This window comes from Syngnathus floridae, chromosome 13 (genome assembly GCF_059516105.1).
Source record: "Syngnathus floridae isolate MCC-2025c chromosome 13, RoL_Sflo_1.0, whole genome shotgun sequence".
In the NCBI taxonomy this organism is placed as follows: Eukaryota; Metazoa; Chordata; class Actinopteri; order Syngnathiformes; family Syngnathidae; genus Syngnathus; species Syngnathus floridae.
Genome location: NC_142425.1, coordinates 12,814,538 through 12,839,407, shown reverse-complemented (window position 1 = coordinate 12,839,407; position 24,870 = coordinate 12,814,538). Strand labels below are relative to the sequence as shown.

At 40.8% G+C, this 24,870-nt stretch overlaps 2 protein-coding genes across 3 annotated transcripts; both read left to right on the top strand.

The window, feature by feature from the left end:
- The first annotated feature begins 2,115 nt into the window (after window positions 1–2,115).
- kank3 (KN motif and ankyrin repeat domains 3) lies at window positions 2,116–13,923 on the top strand. Its single transcript, XM_088393262.1, has 12 exons — window positions 2,116–2,227; window positions 7,800–7,873; window positions 8,196–8,298; window positions 8,401–10,155; window positions 10,253–10,355; window positions 10,438–10,671; window positions 10,740–10,830; window positions 10,902–11,121; window positions 11,667–11,809; window positions 12,177–12,377; window positions 13,044–13,145; window positions 13,417–13,923. The coding sequence occupies exons 3-12, from the start codon at window positions 8,262–8,264 to the stop codon at window positions 13,474–13,476; spliced, it is 2,946 nt and encodes a 981-aa protein (XP_088249388.1). The 5' UTR covers window positions 2,116–2,227; window positions 7,800–7,873; window positions 8,196–8,261; the 3' UTR covers window positions 13,477–13,923.
- A 136-nt stretch (window positions 13,924–14,059) lies between these two features.
- LOC148388976 (phosphatidylinositol 3-kinase regulatory subunit gamma-like) lies at window positions 14,060–24,504 on the top strand. Of its 2 annotated transcripts, XM_088393267.1 has the most exons (13): window positions 14,060–14,146; window positions 14,230–15,860; window positions 17,196–17,776; window positions 18,469–18,582; window positions 18,918–19,014; window positions 19,178–19,276; window positions 19,385–19,565; window positions 19,759–19,881; window positions 19,944–20,086; window positions 20,178–20,354; window positions 20,433–20,501; window positions 20,784–20,945; window positions 21,020–24,504. In XM_088393267.1, exons 3-13 carry the CDS (start codon window positions 17,542–17,544, stop codon window positions 21,207–21,209), a joined length of 1,590 nt encoding a protein of 529 aa, XP_088249393.1. In that variant the 5' UTR covers window positions 14,060–14,146; window positions 14,230–15,860; window positions 17,196–17,541; the 3' UTR covers window positions 21,210–24,504. The 2 variants fall into 2 exon arrangements, with proteins under 2 accessions (XP_088249393.1, XP_088249394.1); XM_088393268.1 differs by lacking the exons at window positions 14,060–14,146; window positions 14,230–15,860 and adding an exon at window positions 15,992–16,060.
- The last annotated feature ends 366 nt before the right edge of the window (window positions 24,505–24,870 follow it).

Sequence of the window (24,870 nt, the reverse complement as noted above, 5' to 3'; positions counted from 1 at the left end):
GCTTGCTCTGTGGCTTGTTCTTGCCATTTTTTTTTCTCTTTCACAATCTCATTCTCCAGTTTGCACTTTAACCCAGAAAGCATTGTTGTTTTTCAGAGGCCTCGGCACAACACACTTGACTTTTTAAAATTTATTTATTTTTTGATGGACGGATGGATGGATGGATTGATGACTCCTGTTTTGTTGGATTTCAGGACATATAGTGATCAAAAGTAGCAAATGAAAAGAATCTAAAGATTTACACCACCAGGAAAATATTTGTTTGTGAAAGTTATTAGCTGATGAATTCAGTAACACACTTTTCATCTGTGTGTAAACAAGTTTTTTCAAACTTCTTCCTCTGGTTGAAGACCTTGAAACCAGTATAAAGGCATTTATGACTTCGTCCTGACCTGCCCACTGAACTCTGTCGAAGGAAAGTAAAAACATGTTTTGCTGCCAACCTATATGGACTTTGATGCACACTTGGAGATGACAGACAGGTATTGTGTCACTTCATTCTATTTGCACGTCAGCAAGGTGAGAAGGGGGGTGATTTATTGTTCTGATAAAGATCTCCTCATGTTTTGGCCCTCCGGTTTGCAAGGTCGGATTGTAAAGTTTGCACGTGTCGTGCAGCAAGAGACCACAGTTAAACTTTCAGTGTTTGTGTGGTGATACGTTTAAATATAGTAAAAGTAAATGTTACACGTCATAAGTAAATAAAACAAAAGGAATTCTCGGACAGTGACCTTAGAATAGTGATGGATTTTGTCTGCAGCTCAATGTTTGCGTGTTTTGGTCAATCAAGGTCACTGAGAGTTTCAACATCTAGGCGAGAGGTCGGGTTGACCGTGAGGAGGAAGATGATAAAAACTTCCTCCGGCTGTACAGACCATTTGAAAACAATTCTTTGGAAAACACAGTGGGGACACAATTAGCTTGTCTTAATCTGCAAGTTCATTGGAAAGAGGCGTTTTCCATAGATGCAGTGTTTTTACAAATTCAAACTCTGTATGAACTATTTTTTTTCTTCCCTCTGAATCACTGAACAAAAAAACGGTTGCAAATCTCAACTAAAGTTGAATCAAACCGTTAAATATTCCAGAAATGTACTACAGTACATTACAGGCGTTTCCATCATTAAAATAATTGAAATCAACTCAGAGTGGGCAATGAAATAATGTAGAGGATAGCGTTGTTTGAAAATAAAATAATGAATAAATGTCATCAAGCGTATCATTTAGTGACATTATCATTTATGAAAAGTTTTATATTCAAAATGTATTACATTGAGGGGTTAAAGTTCTTGAAGGCCTCCATTTTCCTGCCATCAGTTTTTTTTGAGAGTGTTAGTAACTGATTTATTCACAAGATGTCCTCTTATTTCTGCTAGGTCGCAGTGACCTACCAAACCCTTCATTGTTCCCCTGCAGGCCATAGGAGATCCAAGATTTCCTTTCAGACAAGTTTGCAGTCAAACTCAAGCACGCTCAGTGTTTGCAAATTTCCAGGTCAGTGAAAACATAAGTAGCAGCGCCCCCTGCTGCAACAAAGACAGCAACGCGGCATGCAAAAAAAGCAGTTAAAAGCACATGGTGAGCCAACCAGATGGTTGAATAAGTTAGCAAAAGGAAAAAAACTCAAAAAATACAATTGTAAATTTAAAAAAAATCTGTCTCCTAGTAATTGTTGATTAAGCATAAGTATTTGTTTAACCGAATAAGTTTAATCTTATTTTGAGGGAGTTGACCGCGACGGAAGTAATTTTCTATGAGCTGTAATGTAAACCTTTAACCAGTAGAGGGTGCTAAATTACATATAACTGCATTTAAATCTGCACCGGAGGTGTAAAGTTTACAAGACGTGCACCGCGCGGTTGCCTTGACATTAGAATTAGCTCAAGTGGCATCTTGGAGCTCCAAGCAGATTCCACGGGTGTCACTGCGCCCAGAACTCTAATAAATCTAAAATGTATCTCTTTGCACATCGAAAAACTCGAGCTGAGATTCAAACAGATTTGTGAGCCATTGATTTGATTGGTGACATTTATTTACGCTCGGACTGTTTTATTTTGAAAGTACAAATCGGAAACGCTCCTCCCTCTCAACATTCCTTTGACACTTGTGTTGAACTTTTTAGGGGAATGGGAGTTCTCCTTCTTTTCCCCTCCCGAACTTTCCTTGCTTTCCACGAGAGGCATGAGCAGAACCAGTGTGACGGCCCGGCCCTGGAGACAAGTCAGAAGGTAAGCAAGAGCTGCAGGCTTACTTTTGCACAAATCAATGCGCCAAATTGATTGATTGGCTGCTCCACTTACGTGTTATGGTGAGTAGTTCAAGACTCACCAAGGACTTAAACAAATTGAGTTAAACTATGCGTTTGTGTTTAATGTTAATGCTTCACATTCTTGCCTGCAATGTTATCCCGTTATATGGCGTTAATGTTGATTCCCCCCCTCAATAACGTCATCATCTTGTCCCCAGTGTTAACGTTGTTTTGTTTACCATCCTCACAAAACCTCAACCAATCATTTGGTGCAAATCTGCACCAAAATGCTAATCTTTGGTCTTTTTTGCTTTTAACATTACGACTTGGGAATTATTTCTTTGGTTGTTTGCTTTTGTACCTCAGATGTTTTCACTCAGTAAACATGTGAAGCCTCCCCCCCAACTTTTATTGCCTGACACTTGCTGCCTTATGTGAGGTTGCTGATAAATTTCTGGTAATGTCATTAGTTTGTTACATATTGAGCAATCACTGCATTTCATTGGGTTAGTAATCTGTAAAGCTCATCATATACATAGAAGGCACGTCAACAGCTTTGGGGATCTAATGGCAGCTTTCTGATTGTGGAATTTTGGAAGTGAGAAGCAAATGTAAAAATATATCTTATGCAGAAAAAGAAACATCATCCACTACATACGTTGTTGCAGTCCCCTCCAAAAGTATTCAAACAGCAAAGTCAATTCCATTGTTTTACCTAGTAGAGAATTTCAAATTAAAAGTTTTCATTTTGTTATTTGCATTTGAGGTTCTTGAATAGTGTAAGTGGGACAATATCGTGATTATTTCTACTGTTTACACAGTAAGAGCGGGAAAGGGTGTTCCCCAAGCACACACCATTGAGAGTGGCTCTTTTGGTGACCTCAGGGTTGCGTGTTGCTTTTATCAGCCCATCAGTACAAACAGTGCAGGATTTGTGCGGCGCACTTAGAAATGGAGAATGGAAGTGTTGTTAACGGTGCAATGCGTTTAAATACCATTAAATACCATGAAATTGAATATCAATCAATTTAATGCAAGCGGCGTGCTGGAGATGTCATTCAAGTACGACGTTCCGTGCTGTTCCCTCGGGCGTCTTTACGGACGTGTACCTTCAGCTTTGACTTACTGCTGCCTCAAATAGACGCTCTGTAAGTTTAGTCGGACATGTCAGGAGGCCAGAGGAACTCTCTGGTTCTGCACGCTCCTCTTGAGTCTGCAGCCAGAGTTCATTTAAGCAGACGCTTTTTAAATTTAGCTCTGTGGTCATGCAATGTCCTGATGCTTGATCAAATGCATGATGTAGATTTCCATTTTTAGCCTGATTATGAGTTCATGTTATCAGACAATGTTGTCATGTGAGGCCAGAAAGTCTAGACTCAATAGAATTCGTTTACTCTAACCTGGACTTGTTGCAGACCTCCTGCAAGGCTAAACTAATACAATATGTGGAATGCAATACAAAGATCATTTTGTGAACTTATCAGTAGTTCTTTTCAAGTTGAGTTGTAACTTTTGATACATTTGATAGTTTTACCAGAGGCTTGGAATAAATTCAGTCTGTTTGGAGCTTTGTGGAATTCCAGCCTCTTGTTACTAATGTTACACGTTAGTGTTTGAAGAAAGTGATGACTGGTCTCCAGATTTATTTTTTTATTACTCAAAGCAAAGTCTTGTTTAGCCATTTGGAAAGCTTCAAATGCTTTTCTCAGATGTTATAATAAGACTGTTTATAATGTTTTACATGGCGCGATTGGGATCTTTGGGAAACAGCTCAAGCGATTTTATTATAATAAATGGATTTTCGGCCTTTATTTTTAGATGATCGTCCGCAAGTTATGAGAAAGTTTTGAAATGTAGATAAAGGTGAAGGCAAGATGACTGAAAATAAAAACCTTGCGAAGGAGGAATTGCTTCATTAGGAAGTTCTCAAGGGAAATGTATTTATGGGAATAATAAATATAACTAAGTTCAGAATCTTCGCTTTGGGTAACACTTTTCAACTTTGAAGTTTGCCTACAGAAAAGACTCTTGTGTTCATTTGGCTCCTAACGGAAAAATGATGTGTGTGTCGCTTGTGGAAAAGCTTCCCTGCCCTATGAAGTCATTTTTGAAGACTCAAGTAGGTGTTAACAGTTAAGTCAAACATTCTTGTCATCATATTTTATTCTCTTTTGCTTTAAAAAAATCATTTGATGTTTCATATGGAAACAAAGACTTTTTATTTTTTTAATAATAATAATAATATTTTTTTAATATAAGCTCAAAACAAAGTTTTAGCTATCAGTTTTAAGTTTCTTTTCCGATCCAGGTGGTGCGGTCGCTCGCTCGCACTGGGTGTCTGTGACAAAAGAAAAGGCAACGCGGTGGTCAAACAAAATGAGAGCGGGTCAAATTTGCCTTTCCTTTCTGTCTGTGTGCCTTTGTTTAGTCTGCCAACAAACCTTGATGTTTACAGCAAACTCTCGAGGGTCAACACACAGATCGCTTCCAGATTGTGCAAAAGTTAAACTCGTTAAACGGCAAAAAGGGAATACAAGTAGTTATCATATTATGTGACGTCAGCGACACAAAAGACCAATTGAACCAAATGAGTCCTTTCTGGGAAACTCAATTACAAAGCACATCATTTTTTTTTTTTCTTTTAACTCTGAGGATCTCCACAGCGGCAAAGGTGTGTACTTTACACTGTACCTTGTCATTAGGTACAGAGTGCTATAATTGGTAAAGGAAATAACATATTTGTGTTGTTTCTAAGTAGAAACATGGCTGCTGCCATCTGGTTTGTTTCCAAAAGATGGAAGATGCAAACATCTGGAGTGGCTACTGTTGCGACAAAGACTCAAGTGTTTAAAGCGTGTACCCAGGTCAACGCGAGAGGTTTGAATTTTGCTGTGTGCTCGCTAGGTGACATCATTGAGAAAAAAAAAAGCCCATTTGGTTGGAACGGCGAGATACAAACTGAGGGCTCTTTGTGGCCCTTATGGAATGCCATTGTTCTCAAAATGACAGACATAAAGTAGCTATTCTCAGAAATACTATAATTCATATCTTGTCATCTTTGGTTTCCGTGGCAATCCATTTTGTTTTTGTTTTTTAATCTTCGATCAAAAGCCACAATGCTGCTTTGCCCACACGCAAAGCAGCATTTTTCTTTATTCACACTAACACAAATTTAGCTTCCGTCCTTAAAATACATATTTTCATTTTTAGCACATTGGCCAATATTTTTGGCAGAACCCAACAGCTCGTTAGGGGTGTGGAAGCTATCACTTTTCTTGCCTGTCCGGAAATATTTGACTTTTCCGCAAGAATCGGAGACATGAGTACAAAAACTGTGAATCGGTGAGGTTTTTTTCAGGCTCCGCCCCCAAATTGCAAATACCATTGGAGTCGGGCGTTCACACAATCAAGTAGTACTGCTTCTCACAAAACAACTTTATTAGATTGCCCATTCAACATTATGAACCTGGACCTAGTTGTGAGAGAACCAACAGACCTTCTCCTATGAAGGGAAACAACCAGGCCTCACAAAAACACGGCGAGACTGAGAGGAATAAAGCGTCATTGTCGATCCACAATGTGCTCGATTGTGCTGGCCGAAACAATCTGGAAGGAAAAGGGAGGGCCTTCCCGCATGCCATGTTTCGAGTCAACCTGGTAGATGGGAAGGAGCTCCTCTTCAAATGTGTACAGTAAATAGTCAGAGGTGTCAACATACTGTCTGTGATGTCAGAGGAGGCAACATACTGGATGTGAAGCTTTGGAGCCAAACTTCATGCGACCTTTGTTTCATGATGGTGTGTGTGTGTTGTGGTCATGCTGGTTATTTGTTCAGCACTCACCCGCTTGTCTTTTCCTGCTGCCTTCAGGAAGCAGCTTTCAGGACAGCCTGATGGGCTTCCTGCCTCCTCCTCCTCGTCCATGCTGATTCCTACTGGGAGACAATGGCAGGTCTCCTGCAGGGGCATAGAAGGGTGGGCAGGAGTGTAGGAGTGAGATTTATTAGGGGAAAAAGTGGACTTCCTTTCAGGAAACTGCACATTTGTGTCAAAGCAGAAAGCTGACTTTCGTTTTGAATCAGGTGTGAGTCAAAAAATGAATCGTTCAGTTGAGGTTTATTGAGGATTAAATGTCATTGGTGTGCATATTTGCTTTTCACATATTAAGCAGCCAAGTGGTAAAAGCGGTTGCCTGTTCGGAAGGCAAAAAAAAATCCCTCCGCCCCTCGCCAGGGCTACTCTTTCGCCCTGACGTCTCTTTTTTGGGGGAAAAAAAGGCGGCCTTGGGGAAATGAGGTCATTTTTGCAGAACATGAGCCTGAGACCCAAAGCAGGACATTTCCTCTTCCGTGAAAATTATTATCATCAATTTTGTTTTCTTGCATTTTGGTTCTGTCAAAAAATAGTTTCATTTATATAAATAAAAAAAAAAGCAATTTTTTTGGGTGTACTGCCTATATATTTAAAAGTGATTTTGGTTTTCACTCACTTAATTTGGGCTGTATACAATCGTGTGGGTTTCGGCAGCTCGGGGTGTCGAGAGAAAGAATGCAGCTTCACCATGCACTCTGTAATTTGCTGCCTCGCATCAAATCGGACAAGAGTGGATGTGTGTGTGTGTGTGCGTGTGAAGAGTAACAACAATCATGTGAGATGAGTACGGCGGGCGGGGAGGCGAGAAAAGAAAGTACTTCAATGCTACGAATGTCATAAAAGTGATTTTATTTCGGGACTTGTTAAGAAACTGGATGTCTTTGAAGATGAACGAAAATTGTCTTGACGTTGTCTACTGTGCAGTGGTTATAAGAAGTCTGCACACCCCTGTCCAATTGTCAGATTTGGGATATAAGAAACTGTGACTAAGATAAATCATTTCAAAACAAGTCACCTGAATCTGACACAGATGATACACACTGTGGAAGTGTCCAAGAATGTTTGTGTTTTAAAAATTCTGGCTGTGATGTAATTGGCACACTTTGTGAGAAATTAAGTAAACAAATCAAAGGCACGTGTTTTAAAAAACAAACAAAAAAAAAGTCCTGCAATCAATGGCTTCGGTCAGGTCTGGACTAAAACACATTGGCCAAGGTCTCGACCTTGAAAACTATTTGCGTGTTCATTGTGCTGTGTCCCGAGACAAGAAACAGACCAACACAGTCAGTAGCTGATAAGACGATACTAAACAGAGACTTCCAGACCTTCCATGTTTTGTTGTTTACCGTTGAGGACTATTTATGAATGCATTCACCATCAATCATCAGCCGTGAAGCCATTTTAAGTATCTTGTGGGTTTTGTGGTTTTTACATTCACAATAAACTGACAGGTGTGTGTGTATACAGTATGTGTGTGTGTTATCAGTAGTCCGTCAGATACAAGGATGCGTGTTGGCGTGTTTCAACAGCAGGTTGTAGGAATGTGCCCGAGGCTGTTAGGAAACACATCATTGTGTTTTAAAGCTAAATGAATGACACTTGAGGTTCTGTGTGTGATTTTTTTTTTTTTTTTTTTTATAGGGTATTTTGCCTTATAATCAGACTTTCCTTTTTTTGTAGGGCTAAGGTCAACAGAGCAGAGGGAACCAGCCTGGACCTCTAGCCGCATGATTTCTCCATTCAGCCCGAGGGAGGTAAGTCCTATAGTATCAGCCGCTAATCTGGAAAAAAAATCTGTATTAGTTGATGTGATATTGTTGAAAAGCAAACATCTGATATTTGAGTTAACAAATCTCTGCATTGGATTTTTTTTTCCAATTCCATTATAAGCGCACATGATGAAGCGTAGCTCCATCACATTTTAAAAGTGACTTTACAGTTAGTAGGAAGAGGGCGCCTTTGCCTTAGAGGCCTTTATAAATCAAAGTAAGTAGGGGAGTGCTTTGGACATGACATCAGTTTTGCTTCCTTGTCACCCAAGACAAATGCAATCGTGTCGCTGTCTTGTTTTCTTAGCCAGGTGTTGTTTGAGGCTCAGCGTGCTGAAAGGTCCCCCCCCCCCCACACACACACACCTGAAAGATGACTCAGTCAGTGCAAGTTAACCCAAAGCTGCCTGGTAAGTCAATCAGCGCATGTTCTTCGTCTCTTCCAGGACTCCAACCTGACTCGATTAAGTTTAAACGATTCACCTGGAAATCAAAATATTGTTTCCTTGCAGATTTGGCCTCTCCCTTTCTCTACTCCAGTCAAGAGCAAGTGGACCCGCCGCCTTCTTACTCGGTGCAGACCCCGTATGGGTTCCAGCTTGATCTGGACTTCCTGAAATACGTGGAAGAGATCGAAAACGGCCATAACATCCGCAGGGCGGCTGCCGCGTCTCGTCGTTCCGGACGGGGGCTGAAAACCTCTCAGAGATGCGTCGGGGGACGCGCCAGCGGTTGGACGTCCACCGAGTCGCTTTCGTCTCCTGCTAGCGAGGATGGCAGGGTGCCCCCCCTGCCGCCGCCAAGAAATCGTCTTGGCTCCGCACCCTGTGAAGTGCTTTCTCTATCCCCCGTGAGCCTCCTCAATGTCCCCCCACTTTCCGCAAGCGCCAAAGTCCCGCCCCCTCCGCCGCAACGCAACCCTAGAGTGGAGCGAACTCTTCTGGAAACCAGCCGGCGACTGCAGCAGGAACAAGGTCATCCCAACGGCGGGCGATTCCAACTCGCGGATCCACCCAAGCAGCTGTCCGCCTCCTCGGCGTCCAGCCAGCCTCTGCCGAGCAGCTGGACTAAACCCAGTCCTCAAACTTCCGGACTCAACACTCCCGGCACGGCAGCCACTCCGGTTCCCCCCAGCCAACTGCAGACAGTCCGAGAGCAGATGGCCACGGCCTTGAAACAACTGAAGGAGATGGAGGAACGAGTAAAAGGTGTTCCGGCTCTAGAAAAAGAGGTAGCCGAGCTTCGTGCCGAGAAAGACGTGCTGCTCTTAGCGCTTAAGGAGAAGAAAGAAACCGTGGATGTGAGTCCGCAGCCACAGAAACAGTTGGTGGAATCTTCTAGCCAAACCACAGAGAGCTCCCAGAGTCCATTAAGGTGCCCGGCCTCACCCGGTCACAAAGGCCGTGGAAAATCTGAGGAACTGAAAAAGCTTGCCGAGAAGTTTGAGGGGAAGGACGAAAGTCCGGCAGACCTTTCGTCAAAAGTTGTATTGAAGGCTCGTGGGAAGCCATCTGTTGACAAGAAGACAGTGGCTGTGGGAGATGATCGGCCCATGGACTCACTTGTTGTCTATTACAGCCACGGTGTGAAAGATGCCGCCGAAGGAACCGAGCTCCGTGTTTGTGAGAAAGCCACGGGAACTGAAAACCCCGTGCTCCTCGAGGAAGGAACACAGGTCGGAGCAGAGACGGCCGAGGCCGAGGTTTGGGTTATGGAGTCACTCCTTGGGCTAACATCTGATGCGCAACGGGAAATGGACACCTTACAGGACACCGTCAAATTCCAGCAGGAGACCATTACGAGTCTAGAGAGCCAGCTGAGCTCAGCGGACAAAGATCTGGGAAGTCTTCGAGCACAGGTTGAGGAGATAGCGTTAAAGGTCACGTTTGAGAGGGGGGTTCTCGTCAAACCGGATGTTAAGGATGCCCAGATGGAGACCACGGCCACAACCCTGAAGGAGGCTTCCGTGTCATGCTGCCCAGTTGTCGTGGATGTATGTGTAGGTAACAGCTTTCCTGCCGACCTGGTCCAGCAAGGTACCCAAACGGATGCCAAGACCACATCAGAAGAACCGGTTTCTGTCGTGATGGCCACCGTTGGTTGCCAGTACGAAGACGTGCTTGATGATAAGATTGAAGACCAGAAAGTTACTGTGTTAAAGAAGAGACAGTTGACCATCAGTGATTATAAGCTCATTCCAGAGGAGATGGTCAATATGTCTGAGGAGACAGAGGAAGACAAAGGAGACAGAAAGACGGCCAAGACAGGTACCTTCATTTTACTGTCATTAGCTTTCTGACATACAGTGTGGAGTTAGAAGAAAAAAATACAGTATGTTTCATATTTCATCGCTTATGGAAACAGGTATGCTGAAATCAATCATGAAGAGGAAAGATGCCAATGGCGCAGGGGAAAATCGTACAACGGGCAAGAAGAGCTTGCAGTTTGTTGGCATTTTAAACGGAGGGTGGGTCTTCCAATTCTTAAAAAAAAATAAAAAATATTTGCAGCATTGCTTAGAAGCCAGGTCAACTTTTTTTACTTATTAGGTATGAATCTACATCCAGTGAAGAAGAGGAAGAGGAGGAGGAGGAGGAGGAGGGAGAGGGAAGCTCCTCTGAAGAAAGCGGCGAGGGCGACTGCTTAGACAGCTCGGAGGATGATGAAGTGGATCTGGGAGAAGAAACATCAGAGGAGGAAAGAAACATCAATCTGGATGAGAGCGACACTGACGAGGAAGTTCGAAGATCATCCAACGGGCCATCTGATGGCGTCAAAGAGAAGTGTGCACTCGCGTCTTGTGTTCATTTCGGTTTGTATGTTTGCCTTCAACTGTTCTTCTTTGTAACAGGTTTGAATTGAGCTCCAAAATGCGCGAAGCTTGCCTCATTCTCAAGAATCACCTCAACGATGACATCCAAACACTGAAGAGTAAAGAAGTGGTGCGTCCCCAAAAAAAATAAGCATTGCGATCTATGAAATCTGATGGAAGTTGTGTTGCCATACTTTGCAGCTTGCCAGCACTCACATGGTCCAACTGGAGTGGTTCCGGGTTTCCAGCGCCAAAACGGCTCAGCCGCCGCGGGTGTCCGACTACCTGATGGCGTTCTCCGAGGTGTCGGCGCTGCTGCTGGAGCATGTGGTCAACATGACGGATGGCAACGGCAACAGCGCTCTGCACTATAGTGTCTCTCATTCCAACTTTGGAGTTGTTGATCTGCTGCTGGACACAGGTCAGTGCTCACGGCAGAACTTTTATTTTCTTTGGGCAGTCAAACGGTTGAATGAAATGCAATGCGGGAGTTGTATCAACAAATATGCTTTCAAGGGAACCATCCTAACTGTACTGCAGCGCCATCTAGTGCAAGGGTGCACAGACTCTGGTGCTCAAGTTTGTGGATTAGGTATTAAAAAAAAAAGTTATCTGTGATCATTTTACTATTCAAATAGTTCATTCGCATTTTTTAAATTGTATTTATAATTAATTTAGGGAGTTAAGCAATTATTTAATGCATTAATAGATGCAATTAAAGACATTGTGATTTTTTTATTTTATATTTGTATATATTTATTCTTTTAATTTTATTAATTTAGTGCGTTAAACAGTTATTTAATGCATCAATAAATACAATTAAATTACACTGTTAAAATTTTACAATTCTTCTTTATTAGGTAGTTATTTTCTAGTATTGCTCAATGCACACCTGACAGTGTCAACAACTTTATTTAAGATGCCCGGGTTTTTTGAATCTCATTCTGTAGATCTTTTTTTTTCTAGGCATGTGCTGTGTGGACAAGCAGAACAAGGCGGGCTACACGGCCATCATGTTGGCAGCTTTGTCCACGGTGAAGGAAGACGACGACATGTCTGTGGTCAAGAAGCTCTTCAGCAAGGGCAACGTCAACGCCAAGGCCAGCCAGGCACGTCGTCTTATTCCACTTTATTTATTTTATGGAGGGATTTAATGTTAGCGTCAGGAAAACGCGACGCTACCGCATTCTTTGTAAATTTGTGGTCTTCTCGGTTAGCGTGATTTAATCAGCTTGTGAACTGTATGCAGCAGACATGTGCTCGCAATAGGCAGTCATAAGACTGTCTGGCATCACGGCCCGGACTTGAAATCCAATTACTGAGCGCAAAACATCACATGTAATGTGCTATTTATAATTTTCTTTTTAATTGTCCACACAAAGTTTTGCGTTTGAGAGCTCACCAAAAAAAAAAAGGGCCACTTAAGCTTTTTTGGAACAATGCGTGCTCTTTCAGGACTCTTTGATTTCTGTGCAGGCGGGTCAGACGGCGCTGATGTTGGCTGTGAGTCACGGTCGTCAGGAAATGGTGGAGGCGCTCCTGGAATGCGGCGCCGACGTCAACGTGCAGGACGACGAAGGTTCCACGGCGCTGATGTGCGCCAGCGAACACGGCCGAGCCGAGATCGTCAAACTGCTCCTGGAGCAGCCCGGTTGCGACATCTCCATCGTTGATAATGTGAGATATGTCGTTACGGCAAGTTTCAATTTGACAAATGTTCTGAGCTGCTGGATCTGAGCTCCAACCATGTGACCGTGTTCACATCTGCGTTTCCGCTTCATCTGATCCCAGGAAACAGCTTGTCTGAGTTTGTTCACTCGCCTCTATTGTTTTTTCTTGATGCTTTTATTTCCATCCCGGCAAGAGAGAAGGAGAATTCGATCGCTTTTATCTGTCTTCCCTTAACCCCAAATTGTGTTTAGGCGCCCTCGGGTGATTTAAAAAGAAAAAAGAAAAAGCGACTTTTATAATTGATACACGTCATTCTTGTGCATTAGTTAGAAATTGTTCCAAATGAGGATGAACCCTTTCAACCAACCAACCAATCCAAGCCAAAACCTTTTTGTTTTTGTTGCATTAGTCAGGATGCCTGGGAAAAAATGTCCAGACAAGCTGACATTTCCAGGCTGACAGTGAGCCAGAATAAATTGGCTTCTGCTGGATTTTGTTTCACTTGTGCACAGCTGGACTGAGAGAGTGATGTTGGCTGGCTGCTGGAATAAAAGCAATGTTACACTACATGAATAGTTTTTAACACGTCTAGAAATTTGTAGCAGAGTTCAGTGGTATTTATCATTGTCTGTTTGCAACTCAGGCTTGGCTAATGTTTTTGTTGCACTGCAGGATGGAAGCAATGCTCTCTCCATCGCTCTGGAGGCATCTCACAACGACACCGCTGTGCTGCTCTACGCTCATATGAACTATGCAAAAACGCCGTCTAGTGTGGTAAGCGCACCCATCTCAGCTTGTAGTCTCAGGCTACCGTTCAGATTTCAGATTTGAGCAATAATCACCATCAAAAATGACTTCTCCCTGTCTATTACAACACATGCAAAGTATTGTGCAATGCGTTGCTGCCCCCTATTGACACCTTCATGCTATTGCATCATCTTTTTTGGATTTTTCTAATGACATTACACTATTTAGGTGCCATGGAAAATCATCCGTCATTTATATCATTTTTTAACATAACCCTGATTTACATTTTGTGTTTCAGGGAAGTCCAAAGGCGCCAAGGAGCCCGACCAGCAGCCACAAGTCATGGCCTGCAGAGTAACACGGCCACAGCAGAAAAAAAAAACTGGATCTGGGCTGTGAAAGGCACCACTGGAAAAAGTCTCAATATATTTATGTGTTCTAATACGCCCTGCATTTAAAATATTGTTAATATGAGAATATTATTTTTACATAAAGATTATTGTCCTTGACTAATGAGGTTCTTGCATGTCAGTTACTCGAGATTGTATTATTTGCACTCCACTAACATTTTCTACTCGATGGGCTCTACAGTATAACGCTGGCAATTTTATGTTGGATTTCAAGAAACTACAATTCCTTGAGAAAGTTCACGTGAATGACACAAATCAAGGTTGGCGCTCGCTCAGCAGAATTACCAAAGAACTCAGCTATTGATGAACTACAACTAAAGTGATTCTGGTTATTATCAAGAAAAACAATGTCAAATAGCTAGATATCATCTCTTAAATAAAAATCTCATGAGATATTTTTGCTGTCATCATTCTATTTGTCCAAACAAATGTAGCAGGTATTTAATAATGAACCTGAAACTGAAGAAGGATGCTTCAGGATTGCAGAAATCTATAGCAGGAGACTTCAAGGTAAACAAAAAAATCTTCATGACTAATGTTTTTGATCTAAAGTGTTGTTTACTCTCCAGTTCAGGAGCGTTTAACCAAAGCCATCCAAGAAGTCATCATTGAGGCTGTGTGAGTAGAACTGAACAATATTTTTCTCTTCAATGTTTGAATTGAGTTTGACGAATGCTAATACTGTTGTTTATTAATTCCAGTCACATGTGCATTCTGATGCAAGGTGTGCAAAAGAACAACTACTGTTACAAAGGTCATGTTGGGAGCATTTGGACATCACCCCAAGACCAAGAAGGAGTTCCTCAAGCTCACCATAAACGAGGTTTTTTTTTTTCTTTTCATTCCGGTGTGTGCATGTCCTCATATTTATAAAATGCTGTCTTGAGGATTATGTTTAATAGTGTAGATTAACACAGCTAACCTTTATTTTTAATCCTTGCTCATTATTATTTTATATAATTACTATCCAGTTATATTCTTGTAAACACAGACAATTAATTGACGTATTCAGATTCAAATCATTACAAAATTTAATGCATGATTATACAAATAGATTTTTTCTTAATACAGAGATGCAATGTTATTTCTTAACGAAATGAATCAATAGCTTTGGATAGTGAACATAACTCCTTAGTTGCTCACATTTATCTTCTGCAAAAAAAAAAAAAAAATGGTGAAAAAACAGCCAGATTTGACTTTAAAAATTAATTATCATCATCACGAGTAACCGTGACTGCAGCATATATCATAAATAGCTTTTACCAAAAAAGGCTGCTATGAATAGATTGATATTTTAAGCCAATTAAGTAATAAAAAGACACAACGGTAACTAAATCCTTTCGACGAGAGCTGTTCTGTGCTGTCTGTCTGTCTGTCTGTCTGGGACGTCAGCGAAAGGAAAAGAACCGCGGGGGCTGCCGCTCTTGTTTTGTCTACGATGACCTAACATTTTTTTAACCACTTCCTTCCACACCACTTCTTTCATTATGTTGATCTGTGAAGTGGAACGTAATGCTTGCAGAGTAGAGAGGTCAGGGGCTCCCACTGCCTAGATACATACAGTCTAATATTAGAACATTTCCTTGATTTGTTAGCAGCATCTCTGCTGATTCCTAAGCACATGGCAACAAGCGGGCCAATAGAATTTCAAGAGCCCGCTAAGCACCTCGCTCTGTATAGCAACAGTGGCATCCTTCTTTTATTTATTTATTTTAGAGCTTTTTTTTTTTTTTTTTCTCCTTCCCCTCTCTCCCGCCGATTCATTCTCATGCTTCTGACTCCCACTGAGCTGGCACACTATGCTCTTCAACTGTGAAAAAGAGTTCCAGTCAGAAGATGCAGTGCTGCGTTTACCTTTCTTTACTTAGAAAATAGCAACATTTTTTAGTTCTTTTTTTGTTGTTGTTCTGATCTACTCTCAGATGTCAGCATTTTTACCTACCACTCCAGAAAAGTTTTTTTATTTTCAGCCATTTGAAAGAATAAACAAAAAAATGGCTTAGTCCTGGAAAAGTCTGGAAAAGAATTCTAAGGAAGTGTCACTGGAGGAAAAAAAAAAAGACATACCCAGGAGGAATGACATCATGGCAAGAAGTTGTATTCAGATGGGATATACACACATCGGGAGGAGAGGATTTTCAAAGATGGAGGATACAGGAGAAGAGGCGGTACAGGATAGGAGGAGCGGAAGGACATAAGATGGCGTGAGGACCCAAGCCGGTGGTTGGTTTGATCTGAGCCACGTGTGCGTCCGGCCGGCCACGTCTCTTCGCCGCTTCATGGATGTCGACGAAACGTTTGCTGATGGCCGCTCTCCGCAGTCCTGGACCGGGTAAGTGCCTACTGGCATTTCCAAGGAGAGCTCCATTCGGAAGGTAATTGGGGTATCCCCCCCCCTTCCAAAAAGTTGCCATTGCAAAACTTCTTTTTAGCATACACACGGGGCAAAGAGGCGTATGACGGGTTCGTACAAATATGGCGAACGTCAAGCGTCCCAGCTGCAGAAACGATTCCGTCCTTTGGTTTGATGCGGTGGGTATTAGTTACTCGGTTACTAGAGACCGTATTTGATTCACATTTTAACCTTGATTTTTTTTTAGGAATGCCATTTTTGGAAGTTTTTCCTTGGGATTTTGTATTTTATTGGTGATTTGAGAATCGAGCAAAGATTAGTTGGATGGAGTCATCGGAAAAATCCATCGGATCTTGAACCTTGTCAGCGGTGATCAGAAATTAGAATACGCAGTTAGTTGAAGTTGCTTTGGGTGTCGAATGACTCTCTAAGACCGAGAAATTCCATTTTGAAACTGCGTCACATCCGCATTTCGCTCAAAATATTACTCTGAAAATTTTCGACGTATCGATGTACAATCGGCATCGATTGAAAATGTTGCGCTCGACCGTATGCTTTATCATCGCAAATCATTTGACAGAGTTTATTTGATATAAACGGCAAGGAACAAGAAATTAAATATTGAAAAGAAGCCATATGAAGGCAGAATTTTTAAGGGTCCAGGTTTTCGTGCAGATTTTTCTTCATTTTCCGGTTGGAAATTTTGTTGGTATCGGAGTATCCCTGTTTAATCCGATTAAGATAGAATGAGCGTAATTTATATCAATGTATCATCGCTATAAAACCGATTGGAGTTGTATTTTTTCAATAATAAAAAGCAACACACCTCAAACAGATTTTGATACGCATTAGATAAGGAGCATCAGAAATTGCTGATCAAGTCCAAATGCTTGGGAAAGGATTTTGTGGCATTAACTTTATTATTAAAATTTTTCTCTATAGGTTGGGCCATGACGGGAGGGGAGGGGGAGGGGGGGGGGGTAATGCAGGAGGGATTTTAAATGCCTGGGATTTTAAATAGGATTCAACCTTTGGTTTCATGTCTGCGTATTTTGACGCTATAGTCATTTATGGCGTAGCAAAAAGTAAACATTTTATATTCTATTATGGTCCTACTTTGCGCAAGACTGCATCGGTTTGTGTCAGATAGAAAAAAATATATATATATATTATTTTTTGCAAAAATATATTTTTTATTATTTTTATATTATTTTTTTGCAATTAAATAAATATGTATATGTATATATATTTTTTCCCCCTAAATGTAAAAATAGATTTTACACAATGCTGACTGTGTACTCTTCCTATTTTCAGGCTGTTCATCGGTCACTTTCAAGCAACTATTATCTAAATGAGCCAATCATTGCACAAAACTAAGAAAATGACTTCAAATGCAAACAGCACTGGCTGGATCAAGCTCTACTGACTGTCAGTCTGCTCAAGGATGTGGTTCAATGACAAATTGAGGCAGAAGAACGAGCACTACCTCCTGAACAAATGGCATTTGTGAAATCGGCAAATCTGTCTCCCTCTCCATCGTTGGCCATGAGTGTAACTGGCAGGTGATAGATCATCTAGCATGTGATCAACGGAATTGAGGAACCCCAGCGTCCTGCCGCCTAACCACCTCAATTCAACCCAGCCGTCTTTGTCGGGGAAAATGGCAGATGCAGGTTTCCACCTCTGGACAGCCGACAAGTTCCAGGCTGCAGATTTTCTGACGTCACCGTTTGCAGCACTCAATCTTGTGGAAGAGAAGAGCGACCAAACGGGGGATGAGCCCCAATCCCATTCCGCGTGTCCTCCCATCACGTCATCGACATCCAGCCAGTCACCACAGGAGACCGGGATGATGTGTTCAGCTTCATGCTCCAATCCGTCATCAGCAGATCAAGGTAAAAATGAAGATGACGCAATATGTTGATCAATTTTTTTCAAATTCAGATCAATTTAATATTCATCAGCCGAATGGATCAGACTATTTAGGTTAAATATTTGTTTTTATATATATAGGGCACAGATGGGCCTTTCTAATAATACCAAGTCCTTCATGTTATTCCTTCAACATCCTGCTGTGGCTACAGTAATTAAATGAATCTCAAGTGTCCAAGGTGTAAACTTTCATCAACTGCTAATACCATGACGTGATCTCAGCGCACATAAAGGTCACCCACGCAATTCCATATGCCGGCCAATCAAATGCTTTCTTAAATAGATGGAGAGGAAAAGCTGAAAGATGCAGACACAATAAACACACAGCGGCAGCTCGATCCAGTTTCTCGGCGTAATATGAAATGTCCATGCGGGCAGCTGTCGTTTGCGAGGCGAGGCGAGGCGAGGTTGCGCTCTAAGCAACGTGGATTCGGGCCCAGTGGGCCTGAGCATTGAGGAGTGTCATTTCTGGTATTCGAGGAAGTCAGACAGTCCGTGTCACCTGTCAGTAGACGAGTCTGGGCAGTGTACGCTACTAAGCAACATAACCTTTTTAATCTCAAGTCCTTGTCAGTAGGACGGCAGTATGGGAACAACCCAGACATGATGCAGACAGTCGTTTATTGACTGAACCTTTCTACGTTTGATGTCGCAGTGTTCATGGAGACAAAGATGAACAGAAATGACAGCCAGGCTGAGTCTCTGACAGCTTCTGGGCAGAACCTTACCACCATCGCTGATGCTGATAATGATGTGTTCCAAGAAGACGGTACGCTCTTCAACTTGCTTCATCAAAGCGAATATATGTTGTGTCAGTATGCAATTTGAATAATAGATCTTATACGGGTCTAAATATAAGTTTCCTCCGTTATAGAGATGGGCGAGTACCGATACTAGATATGGGTACCGATACCAGGCTTATTTGAAGGGATCGGTACTCTTGTAGCCAAGGCATTGAAAAGCGCTTTTAAAATGAACTGTCACTGTTTATTTGAGAAAATGTATGAAAATTACTAGTGGTATCGGTACTTAGTATCGGTATCAGAATTGAGTACTGTGAATATAAATGTGGATATTATGAAGTGTCTACTTTGTTGTGGGCAGGGATCCAAGCCAGCTTCATCACCAAAGCAATGGCACCATGCGATTCCTGCTCTGAACAGCTGGTTGATGCAGAGTGGTATTGGGGCAGCATCTCAAGGTGCATAAGCTCTTCACTCTTTAGAAAAAAAGAAATCATAAGATAGATGATGGAGACTTGAATTCCTCAGACAGACCATTCAAATTAGGATTTTTCATTTGATTTCTTTTTTTTAATGAAAATATGTTGACAAAAAAAAAGTCCATGTTGTGTTGTTGAGCAGAGATGAAGTGAATGGAATGATGAGAAACACACCCGATGGCACATTCTTGGTGCGTGATGCTTCCAACAGGGTCAAGGGAGAATATACACTCACGCTGAGGTACAGAAGGTTGCAGTTACAAATCAACCTGATGACGATATTTGCATTTAATTGTAAAATAATTTATAGTCCTGCTAAATGATGCTTTGACTTATCTAAATCTTACAGGAAAAATGGCTCCAATAGACTGATAAAGATTTTCCACGATGGAGGAAGGTACGGCTTCTCCGAGCCGTTGACCTTCCATTCTGTGGTGGACCTTATTCAGTATTACCAGAACAGGTCACTGGCCCAGTACAATTCCAAACTGGACACACGGCTGTTGTTTCCCATCTCTAAATATATGCAGGTGGGTCTGTTTTTTAGACTTCTGTACTACCAAAAAAAAGTGGTTTAATAGACTACTTCATGTTCATGCAATAATATTTAATATATTATAAATATCAATATTTAATATAATTTCATACATCATCCATAAATAATATAAAAGGATATTATTGCATAGACATTTTTAGAAATTACATTTTGTGTCATGCGTGCAGCAAGCTGTGATGGAACTTGACATGGATGCGGTTAGAGAACGGCTCAAGGTATTTCAGAGCCAATATGAAGGGAAGAGCAAAGAGTATGACCGTCTCTATGAGGAGCTCAACCAAACATCACAGGTAGGTGAAGCAAAAATATTGTGAGTCCATTGAAATTTGAATGTATTCTTTCTTCAATGTAGGAATTGCAGACTAAAAGGATGGCCATTGAGGCATTCAGTGAAATCATTCGGATTTTTGAGGAGGAGTGTGAAACGCACGAACGCTACAGCAAGGAATACATCGACATGTTCTTCAAATTAGACAACAGCACGGAGACCGACAAGTATGGAGACAAACGTTTTTTGTTATTATCGTTTGTTTTTTACAAAGAGTAATTAAGTGTACTTGCTATTCTCCCTCCCGCTTGCTTATAGGCTGCAAAACAACCCGGACGAGCTGCAATCCAGAGTGGAGGAAATCCATAATAGCAAAATAAAGTTGGAAGAGGAATTAAGGAGGAAGGTGTTGGCCCACATGGAGCTTGACAGGGAATTAAACCACTTGAAACCAGACCTTGTGCACCTCAGGAGGATCAGAGATCAATATTTGTTGTAAGTTTCACTTTGTCGCTTTTTACACTTTCTGAGCAATTTGGTTTTACTTCCTGAAAATGTAACTTTCCGTTCCAGCTGGCTTTCTCAGCAAGGAACCAGGCAGAGCCAGATTGATGACTGGCTCGGTGTACGCAATGAAGAAGAGTGAGTGTCATCATTTATCCAAAACTAATGCTTTAATTAATACGTTGGAAATCGCCATGGTGACAATGGTGTAAATCTATAAACGGGATGGAAATTGTGACATCAGCCATTTTTTTTTTTCATTTTAAATAATAAATTAAGCAACACTGTGTCAATGCTAAAGAGAGCATAGTGAGTTCCACTGTGACGTTCTCAATTTACACTTCCATTCCCCCAAAGCCAAAATAATCAATTCTGGATATGAAATTGCATCTAATAAAAAATGTCTTTCCTTTTTGCTAGCCCGTACACTCTAGCAGACGATACGCACCGCGAAGAGCGGACATGGTACGTGGGAGGTATGACTCGGAAGCAGGCCGAGGAGCTTCTGGAAGGCAAACGAGACGGCACTTTCCTCATCAGAGATAGCCAAAGTCAAAAAGGATCCTTTGCCTGCTCTGTTGTGTGAGTACCTTTCACGTTCTTCTGGATAATTGCTCAGGTTCCAGAAGGTGACAGGTGTCCATCCTCCCGCACAGTGTGGACGGGCACGTGAAGCACTGTGTGATCAACAGGACGTCCACAGGCTACGGCTTTGCTGAGCCCTACAACTTGTACTCGTCACTCAGAGAGCTGGTCCTCCACTATCAGCACACATCCCTGATCCAACACAACCAGCAGCTGAATGTAACCCTGGCCTGGCCTGCTCTCAGCCAGCAGCCCAGCTGAGAAACCACCAGCACGTCACACTGATAGCACTTTCTCAACGCTTCACTGTATTATGGGCACTCGGAAAAAAGACAACGACAACAAAAAAAGATGAGGGACATCTTTAACCAGCTCAAACTAAAAAAACCCAAAAAAAAAGTAGTCTTTTTACAATTTCAATGTGAATTTTTTTTACATACTGTATATGACCAACAATCCTATAAATATAAGTCACATCAAAATACAAAAAATAGACATCATTTTGAATGCTCCACGTTAGTTTACTGTAAATTATCAAATATGTTGATTAAATTCTGTTTTTTTGAGTGGGTCGACAAAGAAAAAATTAGGACAACAGGTCAGAACTGTCTTAGATATAAATGACATTTTGAAAATAAGCCCCAGAAAGGTTTATTAAATGATTCAAATTTATTGCAATTATTTTTTCAGCCACTTCATGTCTACTTAACATATTCATTTATTTTAATGTAAATTAAAATACTCAAAAATAATTACAAATATTCTAATCTCAAACAGATTTCACAAGTATAATCAAAACAAAGATTTTGTAAAAATAAGACTTACAAATCTTCCCCCCATTTATTTGTGTAGTTGATTTGTAAAGATTAGATATAACTGAATTGACCCACCAAAAATGCAAGCTTTTAATCCAACTAAATATTCTTCCTTTAAGTTATGCCTGTGTGTGGTAAGCATGGAATTTCTTTCATAAAATTAGGTATAGTGTCTAAGATAAGAACATTCTTTAATGTAAAAAAAAGAAAGAAAAGAAAATCCACTTTCGAGTAATGTTTAGTCTGTGTTGTATGTTGAGTCACACAAGACGACGATGTCAAAGTGCGCTCGGTGCAGCACTGTGAGAAGTTCAAACACAATGACTAGGGTGCTCCATCCCATTTTAAGTATTAAAATAAGAAGATGAGATGAGAAGTAGAATAATGAAATGATTCCAAAGGACATAAGTAGGGAAAAAAATTTACAATTTGAGCTACTAAAGCGTTTGACTGATTCCAATGCATCCGCATCTATAGATCCAGGTTATAAGATTTGAGCTGGAGAAAGTAATCCAGGAAATTCTGGATTAAAAGTGCCTTTGGGTGGTTTTTGTAATGATATTTCCATTTGCACAGGAAAAGCACAAGAAAAGGTCCATTAGATTTATTGCAAGTTTCGCTTTCAGCTCAGTCACGACTTCCACTTTTAAGGAAGCTTTTGAATTTTGTTGATGAGCAGGTTTGAAATCCAATTGGATGCAGAGTTGCAGTGTTAGGAGGAGTTCTTTCAAGCATTTGTGAGGTACAATCAAAACAGCGCTCAATTCTTCGTCTCTTTCGAAATGTGTTTACATGTCAGATCTGTCTGTCAGCCCTGGACAGGTTTGCTCTCCTTGATTGTGCTCTCAGAGTGGAGGTGGACTGGTGCTCATCAAATTACATTCAATTATTTTTTTTAAATAGTAATAAACCGTCAAGTCTTATGTATGACTTAAATGGAAAAGTAGAAATATATGAATTAATACAGTCTCAAATCTGAAGCTGTTTTTATTATTATTAGCAATCTGCAAATGTTTCGTCAGGGTTCCTAAAAGGTTGCAAACAGTTGCAAGTCGTTCTTAATTGAAAAAAAGTCTGGCAACGGTAAAATCAACATTCAGGCCGTGCTCAAAGCCTCGCTAACCTTGGCTGCTCGGTGAGATACAAGCTTGTCCCCGTGGACTGAACAATATTGTGTCTTGAAGCTCCAGTCAAGATGTGAACTTTGTTATTCTATGAAACAAACAGCACTTGCCTCCGGTTATAGAAAAAAAATATACTCGTCATGTTAATAACGACCTACAAGGATTTAACAAGGATGGAAAATGGTACACCATGTGACACTTTATTATTCTCCATTATCAATTTCTACAAGTGTCACAAATAATCCTACAACATTCCTAGGAAATGATAATATTCAGGCCGTGGGATGCTCGTGTGGTCGTGTAAAAAAAAAAAAAAAATGAAAACCCTCATCTACAGGAAGTTGTGATACAAACCCACTACTTGTATTCTTGTTTTTCTTCTACATGATCATATATGGAAATGTGAGTTAGTGCTTGATAAAAGAAAATAGATCAAATATGTATGCACATTACAGGACTTGCACAGCAGCTCGAAAACAGGAGAAGCACAGAATTTGCACTAAAGCATCTCAAGTGATGTAGATGATGATGATGGCCGCCGCCGCCATTCATGCCATCAAGTCGTGTTATTTGTCTTTCATGAAGCAAGCCGATTTGTGATGGTGCTAAATGTGTCATATGACTGACAGAGGAATTCCGAGACAGTGTTTTCACCATTTTCCTAACAATATTTCATTTGACATAGACAACTTTGTATTTGTGGAGTTTCTCTTTCTGTTGGTGTAGTGTTTCATTACCTTTTCATTATTGTGGGGAAAAAAATGAAAGTAGCGTAGTTCAAATGATCACTTTGCTTTCTGGTAGCAATTACACAATAGCCAGTAGAAGTTCACTGTACTTGCCATGTGCATGACAAGACTTTATTTGAAAAGGGTAGCCATTGAAATGTTCTTTGAAATACCTCCTATTTTTCTTGCAGGTTAAAAAAAAATCACAATGCTCAGGCCTTTAAATTGGGTTTAGTTTGTGGTGTGGACGATTAAAATGATGAAATATTGGCTCGGGGGTTGAACTCGACGGAATCAAATTTATTTTTATTATATTGTACAACTGGGAAGTCATGGGATTGTCAACATTTTTAGAGTTTGTTAGATGTTATCTTTGAGGAGTTTGGAATATTTGAAAAGGTCTAATGGTTTGATTAATAAAAGTGATTCAACGAGAGATGTTATCTTGCATTTTGTCAATTTGTCAAGCAATTTGTACAACAACAAATCCATATTATGACAAATGGGAAGAAAAAATACCCCGTGCTGGTTTCAGTTTGAACTGTGTATACAATCAAATACCTCTTCCTGTTTCTGTGACTTTGGCTTGTTGCTGTTGTGACTGTACAAATGTGTCTCTCTGCTTTCATCCAAATCATTTAGCTGCACTGAATAGTTTTTTTGCTGTGAAGAAATATGTTCATGTCAATGTTGGTTTACTATTTGAATTATGCAATGACACTGTGCGTTGTGTCGCGGTAGCTTGTCTTTCTTTTTAGAAGTCAGTCATATGAAGAAATGTGCTGGTCTAAAATGTTTTAGTTGCTGTCCTTCCTTGCCTTCCTTTGTCCATGTATGCACTTTAACTACCAAATAAAGTCGAGATTATAAAGACATGTATTAAGCATAGCGTTTTCTCATTGTACTTTTTTTTGTCCCATTTGGGGCAAAATTCTACAGTGTCAACTAAATTGATTCAGAATTTTTTTTTTTTTTTCAAGCAGTTTTTTTTACCAATTATTATCATGTATAATAATTTGGGGGTAGTTGTATTGTTTGATGTGTATTAGTGGATGTTATTAAAAAAAAAAAAAAAAGCCGTATCATTGAGTGTGTGTGTGTGTGTGTGTGTGTAGGGGAGGCGGGGATTCGTTGAACGATTCGTTTGAACGAATCGTTTGAGTGAACCTGATTCTCAAGATTCGTTCACCTAAGAGAAATGGAATGCACATCACTAGTCTGAAGCAACCCTTTCCACAGTCGTCACCATGACAGG

What these genes read in the sequence shown, in the direction of transcription:
- kank3 (XM_088393262.1), top strand. Translation starts at nt 8,262, where the DNA reads ATGACTCAGTCAGTGCAAGTTAACCCAAAGCTGCCTG. An exon ending in AGTTAACCCAAAGCTGCCTG is followed by an intron (nt 8,299 to 8,400) that starts GTAAGTCAATCA and finishes GTTTCCTTGCAG; the next exon opens with ATTTGGCCTCTCCCTTTCTC. An exon ending in CACTGAAGAGTAAAGAAGTG is followed by an intron (nt 10,831 to 10,901) that starts GTGCGTCCCCAA and finishes CATACTTTGCAG; the next exon opens with CTTGCCAGCACTCACATGGT.
- LOC148388976 (XM_088393267.1), top strand. Translation starts at nt 17,542, where the DNA reads ATGGCAGATGCAGGTTTCCACCTCTGGACAGCCGACAAGTTCCAGGCT. An exon ending in GAATATACACTCACGCTGAG is followed by an intron (nt 19,277 to 19,384) that starts GTACAGAAGGTT and finishes TAAATCTTACAG; the next exon opens with GAAAAATGGCTCCAATAGAC. An exon ending in GGTGTACGCAATGAAGAAGA is followed by an intron (nt 20,502 to 20,783) that starts GTGAGTGTCATC and finishes CCTTTTTGCTAG; the next exon opens with CCCGTACACTCTAGCAGACG.